Raw genomic sequence first — 18,046 nt, 5'->3', positions numbered from 1 at the left:
TATTTTTGTAACAAGTTGGACATGATTAATATCTATGGTCCAATTTGAAGAAGGGGAGTGTTGTCATATAAAAACTTGTTTCCTTATTAAAAGTCTTCTAGTATGTATTTATGGGACTGTATATTCTCTTTTCTAATGAACAATATATTTAGAAATGTTCTCTTTATTTTCATAACATTATATTCCTAATTTAATTATTGTCTCTTAGAATCATTTTAGTGATTTATTTCCAAAGGCATTGGCATTTTGTATCCTCTTTTTTTTTTATCTTCTCCTTTTGTACCAAAAGAAAAAATAATAATAAAAGAAAAAAATAACTTAAATTGAATAAAGTCTAAATTTGCAAAGCGCTGGTGATGCATTCGTTGGCAAACATATCACAGACGCAAGAAGGCACATGGACTCTTTACTCACATACTCACATAGTGAGGAGTGGGGTTTACCTCGTTAATAAATAAAAAAAAAAAGAAGGCACATGGACCTAGGCCCATTCAAATTCAATAAGCTACTTATTTATTAAATAAGTTATTAATGATGTTAATTTTGTTTTTAATTTGTTTTCTTTCTTCCTACTTTCATGCTTGTTACCGTTGCCTCCTGGAGTACTTAAGAGCATGGCTTGTTTGTTAATAAATCATCTGCGAATTATTGTGTTCAATGACTATTGGAGAGGAAGAACTCCAGAACTTTTCAACCTATTCTACTGCTTTATTCTTTTTTATCTATTTGCAACCATAGATAGATCACCACCTTCCACCTTTTCTCCAGGGCGACCTTCAAGCCCCGTTCCTCCAGGCACACGCCACAAATTTGGTATTAGAGCGACGTCATGGGCCACCAATCGCTGGCAGAATCCATCTAGGCCCTGCAAACTGCCGTTGACGCCATGAAAGCTGACCAGGACGAGCTCCGCCAAATGTTCCGGCAGCTCTTGGCCAGGAAAGAGCGGGCGGAGGGTTCCAGCAGCCACCAGGTCCGGAGACCACGTCCCGAGGCCTCGCCGATGCCTACTACCGCCGCCACCACCGTGCCAAAATTCAACAGATTAGAGTTTCCCCGTTACGACGGACGAGAGGATCCCACCCGATGGCTTCACCATTGTGAACAATTCTTCAAGGCGCAGAACACTCCCGTTGGAGAGCAGGTCAGCTTGGCGGCGTTTCACTTGACCGGGGTGGCGCAAATGTGGCACTTCTGTCTAGAGAGGGAGGAGCCAGAACTCTCGTGGCCTCAGTTCAAGCAGCGATGTTACCTGCGCTTTGGCCCTAGCCTCCCGGGTAACGCGCTCGGCAATCTTGCAAAGCTTAACCAAGGCGGACGTCCCGTTGAAGATTACAATGACGAGTTTGTTGCGCCCGCGGAAGTGGGATAGATCAGATTGCAACAATAATTTGAGAAAGAAAAATAAATGAGGCACAGATTTTACGTGGAAAACCCCTAAACAAATTAGGGTAAAAACCACGGGCAAGGGTAGAAGAATTTCACTATGAGAAAATAGGAGTTACAACCACTCTCTAACTAACAAGGAGAAAACAAGGATAATTCTCTCTTGCTAGGAAGGAGAAATACACTCAACAAACTCTCTAATATCTCTAGTATATGAGGGAAGAATAGAATGATTTGTGATGACAAGAATGGCAAATGACCTCCCTATTTATAGTTGAGAAATTGGGGTCATTTTGTAGTTAGTCCAAAGTTTAGGGACCAAATAATAAATATTTTGGTAGGTGCCTAACTCCATGCCTAACCCTTTTTGACTTGCCTAATTCTTTGTCAATTGTTGATATTTGCCTAATTATGGCTGCTGCAACATTCTTTGCCGACAATCTCCCACTTGAAGATTAGATTGTAAAAATCATATCTTCACACCATTCTTTCTACCTTGCACTTTCCATGTCGCTTACGTCTCTATCAGGCCACAGGAAGATCGACACCAAGTAAACTTATCAACATTGATTACCTTTGTTAGGAAATCTGCTACGTTGTCCGTGGTATGGATTTTCTGCAAATCTACTGTCCCTTCTTCCACCTTCTCTCGGATGAAATGGTACTGCACTCGTATGTGTTTCGTCCTTGAATGAAATGCAGGATTCCTTGCTAGATGCAAGGCACTCTGATTGTCACAAAACAAAGAGACAAACTCTTGTTTGTGCCCGAGCTCCTCCAATAGCATTTTCAACCAAATTGCTTCTTTACTGGCTTGTGTAGCTGCTACGTATTCTGCTTCTGTTGTTGACGTAGCCACAACTGCTTGCAGTTTTGAAACCCAGCTTACAGCTCCACCAGCAACTTTGAACACATATCCTGTCGTAGATTTACTTTTATCCAAATCCCCTGCATAGTCAGAATCCACATACCCGTTGATAATAAAGTCTGATCCTCCATAACATAATGCAACATCTGAGGTCCCCTTGATGTATCTTAGGATCCTCTTCACACAATTCCAATGCTCTCTGCCTGGATTCGCCATGTACCGACTAACTACTCCCACTGCTTGCGCAATGTCTGGTCTTGTACATATCATAGCGAACATTAGACTCCCCACCGCTGATGCATACGGTACTCGAGACATCTCCATCCTCCCTTCTTCATTGCTAGGACTCATACTTGAGGATACTTTGAGATTAATAGGAAGAGGGGTAGAAATTGGCTTACAATCTTGCATGCTGAAACGTGACAAGATTTTCTTTAAATAATTCTTTTGAGAAAGCCAAATCTTCCTATTACCTCTGCCTCGGTGAATTTGCATCCCTAGAATCTTGTTTGCTGGTCCCAAGTCCTTCATTTCGAATTCCCTAGCCAGTTGTGCCTTCAATTCATCAATGTGATCTTTGTTGGGGCCTGCGACCAACATGTCATCTACATACAACAGCAATATAACAAAGTTATCTTTTCCAAACCTCTTGAAATATGCACAAGGGTCTGCATTCAGTCTGTTGTATCCAAGGCACATGATGAAGGAATCAAATCTCTTATACCAACACCTTGGCGCCTGCTTTAAACCGTACAGAGATTTGTTCAACCTGCAAACCAAGTTCTGATTCTCTTTGTCTTCAAATCCTTCAGGCTGGAGCATATATATCTCTTATTCAAGATCTCCATGAAGAAAAGTCGTTTTCACATCTAGCTGCTCTAGATGTAAGTTGAATGTAGCACACATCGCCAAAACTACACGAACTGTTGTTAGTCGAACCACAGGTGAAAATATTTCATTGAAATCAATACCTTCTTTCTGAGCATATCCCTTCACCACCAGTCTTGCACGATACCGCTCCACTTGATCGTCACCATTCCTTTTGATTTTGAAGACCCATTTGTTACCAATTGGCTTCCTTCCTTGTGGTAGTGGCACAAGTTCCCATGTATTATTTTTATGGAGAGCTTCTATTTCTTCCTGCATTGCTGCCGTCCATTGAGAAACATCTGAGCTGTTTATCGCCTCCTGAAAGGTTGATGGCTCACCATCCTCTGTTAGAAGGCAGTATGCAACATTCCCTTCCATAACATAATCTGAGTGCCAAGTGGGACGTCTTCTCTCACGGTCTGATTGACGAGTTGTTGGAGCTCTAGAGCGTTCTGGTTCTGGTTCCTCGTGCGCCGGTTCTGCTTCAGAAGAATCTTGTTCAAATTCCTCCTCTACCTGTATCTGAGTAGTTTCTGGCTTCTCCTTTTCTGTGCTATCATCAACTTCTCCTCTTTGTAGCTTGTCCTCTACAAAGATAACATCCCTGCTGATGACAACTTTGTGGGCAGTGGGATCCCACAAGCGATACCCCTTTACTCCATCAGCATACCCCAAGAATCTACATTTCCTGGACTTCGGATCCAACTTTGTAATTTCCTGGGCATTGTACATTGCATACACAATGCTTCCAAATATATGGAGGTTTGAATAATCAACAGGCTTACCAGTCCACATCTCCATTGGTGTCTTCAGCTCGATTGCAGTTGATGGAGCTCGATTCACCAAATAACAGGCGGTATTGACTGCTTCTGCCCAGAATGATTTTTCTAAGCCCGCAGCCCTCAACATTGCTCTTGTCCTTTCCAGCAAGGTTCTGTTCATCCGCTCTGCCACTCCATTTTGTTGAGGAGTGTATGCCACCGTGAACTGCCTTTTGATGCCTTCCTTCTTGCAGAAGTCATCAAATTCCTCACTTGTATATTCCCCTCCATTATCTGTCCTGAAACACTTGATCTTCTTCCCGGAATCAAGTTCCACCCGTGCTTTGAAGGCTTTGAAAGTCGCAAACACATCTGACTTTCTCTTGATAGGGTACACCCAGCATCTCCTAGAGTAATCGTCGATGAATGAGACAAAATACTTTGCCCCTCCTAGGGATGGAACCGGTGCTTGCCACACATCAGAGTGAACCAATTCTAGAACAACCTTGCCTCTAGAATTTGATGTGCTGAATTTAAGACGGTGTTGCTTACTTGTTATACAATGCTCACACAAAGGAAGTGATACCTTTGTTAACCCCGGAAGTAGCTTTTGCTCCACAAGAATCTTCATTCCTTGTTCTGACATGTGCCCAAGTTTCTGATGCCATAACAGCGTAGAGTCTGGACTACATGCGGCAACCGATGCCTCTGCTTCTTGCAAAGTCTCTCCCTTCAGCATGTATAGATTTGCAGCTATCTTCTCCCCTTTCATCACCACAAGCGCTCCTTGGAAAATCTTCATGACTCCTTTCTGTGTTTCAATCTTGGTTGCACTATTATCCAATATTCCATAGGATAATAGATTTTTCTTCAGGCCCTTCACGTGCCGCACATCCTGAACAGTTTGGAGTGTTCCATCGTACATCTTCAGCTTGATGGTTCCAATGCCAATAATCTCCAAGGCATGATCGTCGCAGCTGTACACAGATCCTCCTGAGATTGGTTCATAATGATGGAACCATTCTTTCCTTGAGGTCATGTGATATGTGGCTCCCGAGTCTATGAGCCATATATCCTCGAACCTTTTTCTGCCTTCCCTGGCTATTGATGCTTCACAACAGAGAACACTTCCATCATCCGAGGTACTTGCAACATTTCCTTGAGGATTGGAATTTTGAGGTAAATTCCAACAATCTTTTTTCAGGTGACCCTTCTTTCCACAATTGTAACACTTTAAATTCTTCTTACTTGATTTTGATCTACCACGACCACTGTTTTGGCCACGTTCTGTTGACCTTCCTCTCATCACCGTTAACGTCTTTGCCTGTTGCAGATTGACTTGTCTGTCTTCCTTGTTCTTGCGCCGACTTTCTTCTTCAAGAACCGCAGCTGCAACATCATCGAAGACTAGATAGTCTGTAAGGATGTTGTTTGTTAAGTTGATGATGAGCTGATCATACGAATCAGGTAGACTCTGAAGTAGAAGTTTCGCACGCTCCTGTGGCTCTATTTTACAGCTTAGAGATGTAAGCTGGGAAAATAGAGTATTCAGCGTATTTAAGTGTTCCGTCACTAAAGTAGATTCTGACATACGAAGAGTATATAATTTCCTCTTAAGGAAAATTTTGTTGTGCAGTGACTTGGCCTCGTACAACCGGTTGAGGTGATCCCAAATCTCCTTGGCCGTCTTCTTCTCCTCGATGCTTGACAATACTCCATCTGCTATTGATAGGTATAGATCCGCCATAGCATCCTCGTTCATCTCGCTCCATTTTTTTGTCATCAGTAAAATCCACCGGCCTTTCACTGATAGCTGTTAGACAGTTGTCTTTCCTCAGGATAGCCTTCACCTTCAATTTCCACAATGAGAAATTTTTCCCATTGAATTTTTCAATCTCAAATTTCACTGCCATATTGTTCTTGAAACAAATTCTGAACAATATATCTGAAGGCTCTGATACCAATTGTTGCGCCCGCGGAAGTGGGATAGATCAGATTGCAACAATAATTTGAGAAAGAAAAATAAATGAGGCACAGATTTTACGTGGAAAACCCCTAAACAAATTAGGGTAAAAACCACGGGCAAGGGTAGAAGAATTTCACTATGAGAAAATAGGAGTTACAACCACTCTCTAACTAACAAGGATAAAACAAGGATAATTCTCTCTTGCTAGGAAGGAGAAATACACTCAACAAACTCTCTAATATCTCTAGTATATGAGGGAAGAATAGAATGATTTGGGATGACAAGAATGGCAAATGACCTCCCTATTTATAGTTGAGAAATTGGGGTCATTTTGTAGTTAGTCCAAAGTTTAGGGACCAAATAATAAATATTTTGGTAGGTGCCTAACTCCATGCCTAACCCTTTTTGACTTGCCTAATTCTTTGTCAATTGTTGATATTTGCCTAATTATGGCTGCTGCAACATTCTTTGCCGACAGAGTTCCAGTTGATGTTACTGTGGGCCACCACAGTTCGCCATGATCAAGAAGTCGACCTTTATACCTCGGGCTTGGACGATTGGCTCCGGATCGACGTCGAGAACCAGAACCCGTCAAACTTGGACGTCGCCATGAACCTTGCCAGATCATATGCTCGACGGTAGCTCTGCGTTTCTGAATGCCCTGGGGGCTGGGTCTCACGCTAATTCTTCGTTTCTTCCATTCGCAGGTGGGCCTTCACGAGCACACCAAACCTCGAGTTGAAGAGGTTTGTAACTTTAGATAGCACTAAAATTTTGAAAAGGGAAAACCTTTAAGATACCCAAATTAAGAGTGTGCTGGGTGCTACAGAGCAGTTCATTTGCCTACTTCAGTTGCCGAAGTGAATGCATATAATCAAATCAAATGTAATCCATCTGCACAATTTTGTTGGCAATGAACTTTCCTAAGAAATCATAACCATGGAAGTAGAGAGCTTCAATTTCTGCCCTTCTATCACTCTCAACCATCACTGCCAATTCTTCTTTGTAATTATCCTGAATCAAATTAAATGAAATGAAATGTCAACAATATTGACTAGTCATGTAACAAACCGGGAAAAGATACAGCGTGCCATTCATTGAGTGTTTGAAGCTTTACCTGCAAAACCTCTGATGATATCAAGCTTTTTGCAATCTGAAGATCTCGCTGCTTCAGAGGGACTAAAGATTCTTCTGGTACTAGCTTCTCTATATCATCCTTTCGCAATCCAAGCCACTTTACATTGCAAGCTGCACGATTGGAAACAAACCGAATTCAAATCCTATTGAGGAGATTTCTGAATTCTCACATTCCATCTAATGGAAGAGCAGAGAAAGGCACCATATCTAAAAGCTTCCAGGCCCATCCCTATACTGCCATACTTGAATGTGCACAGTATTGCCAAGCCAGCAGGGTTCCTAAAGAAATCATTTTGGAAGATGCAAATGAATACTTGTTGCTTAAGGTGAAGCAATGCCAGTAACTCAGTAAGGCAGTGAATACCAGTCCACCAAACCTAGAATTGGAATGCTGGAAAATTGCCTGCTCATCCGATGAAGAAGAAACCTGTGCAATTTCAAAAACTCAGAAAATATCATCTTATGCCAAGAACTAAAAAAGATCAATTAAGAGGGTGCCTTGTGGGAGTTTAGCTATAACTTCAGTCAAGACTACAGAAGAAGATTCAATGTTCTGCTTAGTTTCTAACCTCACCTAGTGGCAATATCTGGATACCCTTTTGCAGTGACTAGAATGCATGGGATTTGATTGAAAATGCGATCCTCAGCGAGCCGCTGGAATATAGCATGCTACAAATACACGAGGTTTCAGTAAGTTGCAGCATCTATAGCAAAAGGTTCTTAAATGTGTTTATAAGAAGATACCTTTTCCACTACAATGATATACCGGGCATCTGACTTCATGACTAATTTTTCCAACAGGCTCAGGTCCCCAGAAATAGCATAACCCGAAGACCCACAAGTAGAGCAATCCACAAACTCTTGGTTTGGCTCCTTTTGAAATGGTTCAAAGTGAGAAGATATGAATCTACTTAACTCTGTAGATGAATACTTTAGAAATAAACTAGAAATAACAAATGGACTACTAATCTACCATTAACAACTTAACTAGCATCTCCAAATTTCTAGTTCTTAATCCTTTTGAAGTTTTCTCAACATTCCAGTGGATCATCAAAAGTTCTGGCAAGAAGTCTAGGATAGACATAAACAACACTATGATACTGATTCAGCGGACTGGTACTCTGGTCAGTGAACATGAGCTAATTAAGGCTGAAATGAAGAAATATTTAAAAGTGCAGGCAAAGGGTAAAGATCAATGCCTGCAGCAAAAGACGGCCAGCAACTGCTCCTCTGCTGGATGCCATTATTCCAAGACTGTAGCGACTACAATGAAGCAATGCTACCAAATCTATTTTTCACAAAAAAAAAAAAAATTATCTGAAATTCTTTAAATATGAAACAGATGCAGCAGACAGTATCTAAAACTAGCATAATCAAAGAAACGAACAAGAACATAAATGATTTAGACCTTGGACCGTCCTGTTGACCTGCAGTTGAGAATTAAAATACTCTTGTGAATCACAGAGCAGCTTGTAAAATAATTCTCTTTGGGTCACCCTTTTGTCATCATGACTCAGAATTTGGTAACACATCTCCATAACCTTCCACACTTGAATGACATAAACGAAAATCAATAGTACAAAATTGTAAGCATAGCAAATAAATCGAACACTGAACCGCTTATCTCTCCTCACCTCTTACAAAAGACTTGGCAGTATTCTCCCTCATTAACGAACGCGTACAAAATGAATAGGAGAGAAAAATCCAGGATTCATCAGTCAAAAGTCCTCGACTCACTCTGCTATTATTTGACTTTCTACTAATCTGTTTCATACATAAATTTTCGCCAAATCATTGAAGAACAAAGAAACACACACACACAAATCTAGGTAGGATCTTTTGAACTTGGATAAATTGAGGATTAAGTGTTAGATATCAATTTTTTTTAAAGACAAACAGTGAGTTCCTCTAGAATTCTATACATAGGATGAGGACAAATTATAAATGTAAATTTAAAGAGTTTGAGAAGAAAAGCGCACCAGAGGAAGATTTGAGATGGATGGAGTTGGAGAACTTAAGGCTTTGAGGAAATTTAGGACTGCAACTTCGATTCTAGCTCGAACCTGAACATATTACTCTCTTAGTTGATCTGTATAATGCAGAGAGAGAGAATAAGAGAGAGAACCTGCAACGGAGGGAGAATATCGGCGTAGCAGAGGTGTTGATCGGAGAAGAAAATGGATGATTTTGAGAGATCCCCCATCGGTGAATGCCGCAAATAATAGCAAATCGTCTAGCTCCCGCGCAAATAGGTTATTTTGTAAATATAAAAATTAATTGAAAAGTAATTGCGATGGAATTCCATTGCAATTTGTTTTGGTTGCAATGCGAATTTTGCAACAGACTTTTATTCTGTTGCAAAATAATTAATTTTTAAAAAATTGCAAGGAAAATGAATTATGTTGCAAATTTTCATTGCAACGTGTTCATTGCATGTCAATTTTCGCAATGATTTTGAGTTTTGTTGCAAATATCGTTGCAAAACCTTTAATTTTTAAAATTTAATAAAATTTTGCAACAGAATTGCATGTCGTTGCAAAATCGGTTACAAAAATTACAACGCATGTTGGTTTCCATTCAATTTCCTTTGATAAATGTTTCCCCCCATTTGTTGCGCCAAAATTTACAATTGCAATGAAAGAAAAATCATATCGTTGCAATTTTGTAATAGAATTTGTTCAATTGCAATTTTCTTTTGCAACTAATGATTTTTGTAGTTATATATATAATATTCATATATTGTTACAGTATAGTAATAAAAGATTTGTGGTACATAAATTAGTATCTTAATTAATTCTGTTGATGAGACTTAATTATATACTCCGTATATGTTTTTTTCAATATTGAGGCATATCATTATATTGCAGCCAACAGCTCCACAACATATAGAGTGTAATTTTGTAGGACACAATATAATGCTAGCTAGATCAGACTTGATGCTAATTAACGTACTACATAGTTGCATATATGAATTGCAAATGGTCATTATCTTTGGAAGGGTAGGCTTGCAGAGCAGCCACCGATCCCACAAAGGCTGCGTTAATGTATGTTGTGGGTTCCAAGTGTGAGAAGTCGGAGCGGGAGTCGGTGAACTGGTCGCCGGAGTTGGGTCCACCCACGATTGCTCCGGTGTGGGTATTCGGGTTCGGGTTGCCGGAGTAGAACCACGAGTTCAATCCGTCGTTGCACCCCACCTTGGATGGATGTGTATAGATCGAGGGGATTGATGCCCCTCTATGGTGAACCTGGTTTGGGTATTTTGTCCCGTATCCTACCATGTATGACATCTTCATCGGGTTATTTCCTAGTATGTAGTCTACCTGGATTTTGCATTATATTATGAGGCAAGTTAAAAAAAAAAAAAAAAAAAATTAGATCTCAGTTGAGTTTCAGTTTTGATTTTTCAAATTAAACTGAGTTTTGAGTTTTGATCATTCAACTTCGTCTCAACTCGATTAAACCCTTAAATTATAGATTGGGACACTTAACTTGGACGACCAATCGCATCAATAATTTCGAGTAGTTAAAGAGTTTAATTTGCTAATAATAATAATATAATAACCTGAGACTTTGCGAATGCTTTGATTTGAGAGGGTGAGAAAGTGACAGAACCACAATTAACATCCCCAACATTAGCTGCATCAAGGAACCTGGAATACACAAGGAGTATCATAGAGGCACTAGTAACATATTGCATATTGCTGCTATCTCTCGTATAAAGAAGACCACCTGCAATAATTAACGTAACCAAATTTTAATGCAACATACATGAACAAAGAATTATACTTAAAATATATATGTGTAGGTGTGTATACATATATGAATCCGAATAATAGTGAATATAAAATGCAAATGTTTATTACCCAGAGTCGTTTTGACTTGTACAGAACTACTTCCCGGCATCAAAGCACAAACGAACGAATCCGCATCATTCTTAAACTTCTCCAAATTTCCATTCCCTTTGAAATACTCCTGATTCATCAAATTAAAGAAGAAAATTATTATTATTATTATTATTATTAAAATTAATTAAGGACTAGTTAATAAATTATGGTAATTGATTAAATAAAGAGGGCTAGGGTGAATAAATAACATTAGCTAGCAAGGCCTGAGCTCCAGCAAACTTGTTGTCCCAACTGAACTCTGACACAGTATGACTCCATCCCTCATTGCTGGAAACGTAGTTGAGGTACTCCTTTTCTCCACTTGCCTTGTAAAGCCATGCAGCTGCCCATAGTAGTTCATCCTTTCAAGTTTCAACAATATAATCCACAAATTATAAATAATTATAATTAATCCATTGTGTATAAGATAAATAATCGGCAGACTTTTGACTTGGTAATTATAAGATTACAAGTTTGATTCTTAACAAGAGTAGTCGATTGGTCTTATTGGTTTAAACCTGTCAATAATCTAAGCTAGTAAATTTAGAAAAAAAAAAATTAATTAGCAAGTTCTTAATATTAATTAATTACTACCTGATAACCTGAGTAAGAACAATAGAAAGGGCAAGAACCCTGGAAAGATCCTCTATACTTGTCGGCAAACTGAAATAGCTGATGAAATTAAAACCACAAAGAATTGAATTAATTTAAACTCTTTTCTAAGATTTAAAAAAAAAATTGATTGAATGAAAGGATGAATACAATTTGAGTTGTAAAAATTAAAGTGAAATTCATATATAGTCTTTTACTTGATGAGGTTAAACTTTAATTTAAATGGATTTCTTCTCAATTTTCCTCATATATATGAAGTTTTAGCACTTACTAATTTTGATCGCCGCAATAGCCTAGCCGAGTACTTGCAATCATATTCCTTAAACACAATGGATGCGGCGGCTAGCGCGGCGGCGGCCTCCGCCGCCACCTCACTCCCCGGAGACTCGGGACTAATCTTGTACAGCGTCCGCGGAGTGTCCATATCCTCCGGCCGCTCCCAGCACCGATGATCACCATTCGCATCACCCACCTGCACTATCATACATGTCATATATATATACACCGTCCAGTGTTATAATCTAAAGATTAGATCAAAGTCACTCAACTGCACATAGGTTAAAAAAAAAAATTGAATCCAATCAATTAATTATTTTAAGGTATAACCTTATAAACTTATATGTTTCATCTTATTATTTCGATGGGGAACTTAAGTGCGGTAACAAAAGTATTTTCTTAGAAGTCGGGAGTTCAAATCCAGTCGTTATACTGTTGACCATCATGATTGATACTGCAGTTGTGTTGAAAGAATACTGCAGTTGTGTTGAAAGAGAACTGTAGTTGCGCGGAACAGAGGCCATGTCATCCATCTGGAACTGTAGTTGTGTTAAACGGATACTGCAGTTGTGTTGAAAAGATATTGCAGTTGTATTGAACGGATACGAGTTGTGTTCAACGGATGAATGTCCTCTGTTCCGTGTAATTGCAGTTTCCTTTCAACACAACTACAGTATCTTTTTAACACAACTGCAGTATCCGTTCAATACAACTGCAGTATCAGCTATGTGTTCCCGATAAAATGAGTGGGACCTAGAAGTCTGATTTATTATTACCTGGGCGTAGAGGGTGGTGGGTGAAGCTTGGGCGTGGATTATGAAATTGGTTCCCCACCGGATTGCTCGCCGGAGATGGAGCATCTGGTCGGCGGAACAAATCTCTTTCTGGTACTCCACGGCGGCCCAACTCAACAAGGTCACAGAAAACGACATTGGCCATACAAACTTCACATTGTCCCCAGCATCATAGTACCCTCCACTCAAACTTACCTGTTACAATTTGTTTGTAACAAAAAAAAAAAACTTTTATTTGATAAAAGAATACTATTCTTGACGGTTAGATAAAAACAACTTTATTTTCTTATACAGTTTTTTCCACTTTTGGTCCTATGACTTTAGTGTTTCCGTCAATTTAGGTACACGACTTTCATTTTGTCACTTTTAGTCCTTGACTTTAATTTTTTTGCCACTTTTTGTCCTTGACTTTGATTTTTTTTCCACTTTTAGTCCTTTCGGTCATCCGAGCGACAACGTTTAATCGAAATCAACAAATTGTTGTGCCATTAAGGGTAAATAACGTTTAATGTATTTAGAGATATATCAATAGGCAATTTTACACTTAATGACACAACATTTTATTGATTCCGATTAAAAGTTGTTGCTTAAAAAGCGAAGCAGAACAAGCAAATAACTTTTCTTTTTCCTATTTTTTATCTTATCTTATTTATAAATATATTTAGAACTTTATCAAAATACACTTTTACCCTTAATAGCATAACAATTTGTTGATTTCGATTAAAAGTTGTCGCTCGGATGGCCGAAAGGACTAAAAGTGGAAAAAAAATCAAAGTCAAGGACTAAAAGTGGCAAAAAAATTAAAGTCAAGGACTAAAAGTGGCAAAATGAAAGTCGTGTACCTAAATTGACGGAAACACTAAAGTCATAGGACCAAAAGTGGAAAATACTCTTATCTTATACCATTACATTTTTTTTAGAGGCATAGTGCTTGACTTGACTTTCAAGTCCCTCGTCCAACAATTCATTAGCCACTAATTGTTGGACTTAATCCTTTACAATATTTACCCAATAATAATTAGAAAAAAAAAAAAATTCCCCTTCCAAAAGGATGCATGCATGGGAAAAGATAGAAAACTAAAACCAAGAAGGATATATAAATGAAATAAATATAGTGTACGTACATTTTCAGGCATGCCGTCGGCGAGGGCGGAGTCGCCTCTCCACGTGACACGCTGGGTAGGGGGCAATTTTCCGGCACGTTGTCCTTCGAAAAATAGTATAGCTTTGCTAAGTGCTTCTTTGTAGTCGCAGTTATAATCTTTGTTGAAGGAAAATAAGTCATGGCCATCGTCTTTGTTGGCCAGTGAAATTGGAGTGATTGAGATCCAGAATATCGCAAGAACCCAAATAACTAAACGACCCATATTGTACCTCATGACTTGTTATTAGGTTACTACAACAAGTACTTATATAGAACAAAAAGACCGCGACTCTTGGTGGGAGGGGAAATTGGAGGCTGATTAGGATTAGTATTAGTCTGATCTAAATTGGGAAACCTATGCATGTAGTACAAAAAAGAATTCATAATAGTTATTTTGAAAGAAATGGTCTGGGAGTATGATTCTAAGCATATCATGCACATACAACGTTTCCTATTACACATGAGTAGGGTTTTATAAGTGCACATGGACTAGTTTACCTCGTAACCTCAAAATAAGTATTAAAAAAAAAAAGTTGGGGTGGATAATTCCACCTTTAATGTCACAATAATATTTAAAAAAAAAATTAAAAAGGAAGAAATAAAAGGATAGAAGTGTAGTGTGAATGTGTGATGAATTTTGAAAATTTTGGCATCAACTTGCACCGTTGATTTTGAGCATGTATAAGTAGAAATGTAGTTTTAAACCTTAAACCTGAGGGCCGATATAATTTGCGTCTCACCCCTTCCCTAAAAATATAAGTGGAAATGTAATCAAACCAATTCTTCAGCATTTAAAAAATAATAATTTTATTGGACAATATAATATTATGACTATAATATTAATATCAAAAGAATAGATACATATATAGATGAGCAAGGATCGGAGACATAAATCTTGCCTCCTTACAACATACTCTTGGCTGGATGCTTAGGCTCACCCATTACACAATAAAACAAAGAAAAGTTAGGAAAACAATAAATTTGGAGGGCTTCTACCTTACAACATTCATATCTATAAAATGCTAAAGAAGGAAGGTTCTTTCTTTACATAAGCCAAATCTACGTACTTATCTACACCCTTTCTAAAACAAAACATTGAGCTACAAGTAACTTTTCTTCATCTCATGGACTCAAATTAATTAAACTAACCTCTTGACAATTAGATGACTTATACAACGATATGATTAGTGGAAGAGTACTCATAACTCAAATTCAGTGATGTCAATATACTAAATTTAATATTAATTTTAATGATATATAGAAATATAAATGTCTTCATTTTACGGTACAATTGTTCACGACAACTTTTCATACTTTGAAAACGTTGTATAATTTGTTTTTTATCAATACTTTCAAACACTTCCCTTTTAATAAAAGTAACCAAACAAACGTTCATCACATTATATTCCATTTGATTGCGCAATCTATTCTTCACTATCTGCATGGCTGAAAAAACTCTTTCAACGCGCGCTGACAGTCACCACCGGTAATATTTAAAGCTAATTTCATAAGTAAAAAAAAACTAAAAATGTAAAAAAAAAAAGTTATTAAATTTTTAATTATTATGTTGTGAGAATGATATTAAGTATATATATAATTTTTTTTAAACACTCATGATTAATATTATTTACGAGATATATTTGATCCTGTGGCCACCTCTTTAGAATGATAACATGCATATATATGTGTCGTCACACTACATAGTAATTGACTATATATATATATATACACACACACACAAAATTTGAGTGAGGTCAATTGACCCCACTCAAATGAACGTAGCTCTGCCGCTTCCGACGATGATGGTCTTGTTCAGTTAAACATAGTTAAGATAAGATGCAAACTATTCTGTATTTTGGATGACAAATTATCATGATATTTTCTATCTTAATTAGGGTTGGCATTTTTTGTAGTTATAGGCCATTTAGTAATTAATTTTCACCAATTAAATTTCTAAAAACGTATTTCTAGGCCTCATATTATAGACTTTGCGCAATTTAGACCTTCGACTTTATAACTATATTAACAATCCACTTATCAACTGCTCCAAGTTGCCACACTTAATTATTATAAATCTTCTTTTATACTAATAATATGCTCTAACCCGGCTTAGACCGGAATAACATCTCCCAACTTAGACTTTATAAAAACATATAAATAAAATTATTACACCATCTACGTAGGTACCATAACGTGATCATGAATGCGTACGTAGAGATAGCGTGAAGACTTAAAAAGAGGAGGGATTGGAGTCACAAAAGGTATATATATATTACATATATAGAAGCATGCATGCATTATGGAGTTGAGTTAGATATATAACCTCTCCCAAACGTCACCATATTACAAAAGTAACAAAAACCATCACAGCACACATGCTATGGACTATGAGTATGTGATGTCTTGTTTGCTTAGCTAACTTAGTTCCATCTTCTTCTGTTATTTTTGCATTAAGTCACTTACTAATTTTTTTTTTGAGTACTACTGACTCTGTTACAATGTACTATCTGTTCATAACTTTCTCAACTTACTAAAGCACAAAGAGCCAACAGTCACCTCCACTGAGGCTTGAACTCACTTCCTTCCATGTGGGGTGTAAACCGAGTGCCACTAGACCACAATGTCTTTTGGCAGTCACTTACTAATTATGGCAACCTTCTTTTGTTATTTGCCTTTCCCTACTCGAAAAGTTGCTTTCAATTTTCATCCATCGCAAAATTGCTGTGTAGCTTCAGCATGTAGTGTTAGGAATTTAATATAATTAAGTGATGGGAACAAGGAATTTTCTACGGATCGGAGTAATTTTTAGCACTCAAAATTTTAAATAAATTAATAAACTTTTGGTTTGCCCGTGTAGCGGGCCGGAATCTAGCTTCTTCTAAATGTTTGGTGACTAAGTTTGTAAAATGGAAGTCTTGTGATAGATTATGGGGGCAAATTTTATTGTGGATCATAGTCTACGTTTGTTATGCCATAGACCTGGGTCCACCTTGCAAGGTGGACTCGGGTCTATGTTCACAATTTTATAACTCTATGTTCACAGTTTTATAATTTTATATTTACAATTTATAACTCCATGTTCACAGTTTTATAACTTCATGTCCACAATTTCATAATTTCATGTTCACAATTTCGTAGTTCTACGTTTACAATTTCATAGCTCTATGTTCACAACCCAGGTTCATAGCATAATTTGCCGCGGTATGTACCATGTAGTAGCGTGGACCATGAGGTATGTATCATTTTAATTACACTCCAGTTTCATTGGACAATATTGTTATGTTTTTTAGTTTCATTTTCCTTCCACACTAACCTAGAGGGTGTGGTTGAGTGGAAGGGACTCATGCATTCACCTTTAACCAAAGGTCAAGGGCAATACTTTAGTATTGCTATAATGAAACTAGTGTGGAGGGAAAATGAAACTGAAGTTTAATTAAAAATTAAAATAACACATACTTTATGGTTCATATTGCTACATAGACCATGGTACGCAGTAAATTTTGCCGTATTAGATGGGGATCAGATACACATTGATCCCATTTCTAATAAATTATTTAGGGAAAAGGGTCAAATAAGCCCTCAAACTTTACCTAAGGAGTCAATTAGGCCCCTGAACATTTTAAAGTAGCAATTAAACCCATCAACATTGTATTTTGATGCAAAAAAGTCCATAAACCTGTTAATGACCTGTGATCACAGGTCACTAGGATTCCGGTCAAATTTTCAGCACCCATATTCCGGCACAAAAGTCAAGGGCGACCGTTCGACGGTCGCCGGTGACTCACTGGAGAAGGCAACCACTGGGTTTTGTGCCGGAATATAGCCTGAGTGTGCCGAAAATTTGACCGGAATCTTAATGACCTGTGATCACAGGTCATTAATAGGCTTATGGACTTTTTTGCATCAAAATATAATGTTGATGGGTTTAATTGCTACTTTAAAATGTTCAAGGGCCTAATTGACTCCTTAGGTAAAGTTGGAGGGCTTATTTGACCCTTTTCCCAATTATTTATTAAGAGAAATATACATATTAATATTCAATATACATTAGAAATTTAAATTAATAAAAATATTAAAATATAATAATTAAAATTTTCAACATTTAGAAAGGACAAATAAATCTTGATTTGATTTTTTTTTTTAAATTTTGAACTTTAATTTGCCTATGGTCTAATCCATTTAGTGATGTGCTCAGTGCTGATATATATAATCATTTGCGAATAATTGGTGAAAAATAAGAATAAATTTTGTTCGTAATTTAAAAAATAAAGGGATAAAAATCTGTTTTTTTTAAAGACACTGAAATTTATGAAAATAAGTAGAAGTTTTTTTTTTTTTTTAGTACTAT

The 18,046-nt window shown here is 37.5% G+C and overlaps 2 protein-coding genes across 2 annotated transcripts; both read right to left on the bottom strand.

The window, feature by feature from the left end:
- Positions 1–6,684: 6,684 nt before the first annotated feature.
- LOC116026581 (meiotic recombination protein SPO11-2) lies at positions 6,685–9,212 on the bottom strand. Its single transcript, XM_031267903.1, has 11 exons — positions 9,114–9,212; positions 8,968–9,051; positions 8,623–8,752; positions 8,397–8,537; positions 8,188–8,276; positions 7,733–7,861; positions 7,563–7,657; positions 7,353–7,415; positions 7,191–7,267; positions 6,969–7,099; positions 6,685–6,865 (listed from the first exon to the last, which is right to left on the bottom strand). The coding sequence occupies exons 1-11, from the start codon at positions 9,189–9,191 to the stop codon at positions 6,731–6,733; spliced, it is 1,152 nt and encodes a 383-aa protein (XP_031123763.1). The 5' UTR covers positions 9,192–9,212; the 3' UTR covers positions 6,685–6,730.
- A 554-nt stretch (positions 9,213–9,766) lies between these two features.
- LOC116027877 (endoglucanase 18-like) lies at positions 9,767–14,079 on the bottom strand. Its single transcript, XM_031269648.1, has 8 exons — positions 13,679–14,079; positions 12,537–12,749; positions 11,756–11,956; positions 11,467–11,544; positions 11,082–11,234; positions 10,852–10,960; positions 10,551–10,717; positions 9,767–10,308 (listed from the first exon to the last, which is right to left on the bottom strand). The coding sequence occupies exons 1-8, from the start codon at positions 13,931–13,933 to the stop codon at positions 9,940–9,942; spliced, it is 1,545 nt and encodes a 514-aa protein (XP_031125508.1). The 5' UTR covers positions 13,934–14,079; the 3' UTR covers positions 9,767–9,939.
- Between the last annotated feature and the right edge of the window lie 3,967 nt (positions 14,080–18,046).

This window comes from Ipomoea triloba, chromosome 8, assembly GCF_003576645.1.
Source record: "Ipomoea triloba cultivar NCNSP0323 chromosome 8, ASM357664v1".
In the NCBI taxonomy this organism is placed as follows: domain Eukaryota; kingdom Viridiplantae; phylum Streptophyta; class Magnoliopsida; order Solanales; family Convolvulaceae; genus Ipomoea; species Ipomoea triloba.
This window is presented reverse-complemented; position numbering and strand designations above follow the sequence as displayed.

What these genes read in the sequence shown, in the direction of transcription:
- LOC116026581 (XM_031267903.1), bottom strand. Translation starts at nt 9,191, where the DNA reads ATGGGGGATCTCTCAAAATCATCCATTTTCTTCTCCGATCAACACCTC. An exon ending in TGCCAAGTCTTTTGTAAGAG is followed by an intron (nt 8,538 to 8,622) that starts GTGAGGAGAGAT and finishes ATGTCATTCAAG; the next exon opens with TGTGGAAGGTTATGGAGATG. An exon ending in GGTCAACAGGACGGTCCAAG is followed by an intron (nt 8,277 to 8,396) that starts GTCTAAATCATT and finishes TGTGAAAAATAG; the next exon opens with ATTTGGTAGCATTGCTTCAT.
- LOC116027877 (XM_031269648.1), bottom strand. Translation starts at nt 13,933, where the DNA reads ATGAGGTACAATATGGGTCGTTTAGTTATTTGGGTTCTTGCGATATTC. An exon ending in TATTGCGGCGATCAAAATTA is followed by an intron (nt 11,545 to 11,755) that starts GTAAGTGCTAAA and finishes TAATTTCATCAG; the next exon opens with CTATTTCAGTTTGCCGACAA. An exon ending in ACAAGTCAAAACGACTCTGG is followed by an intron (nt 10,718 to 10,851) that starts GTAATAAACATT and finishes TAATTATTGCAG; the next exon opens with GTGGTCTTCTTTATACGAGA.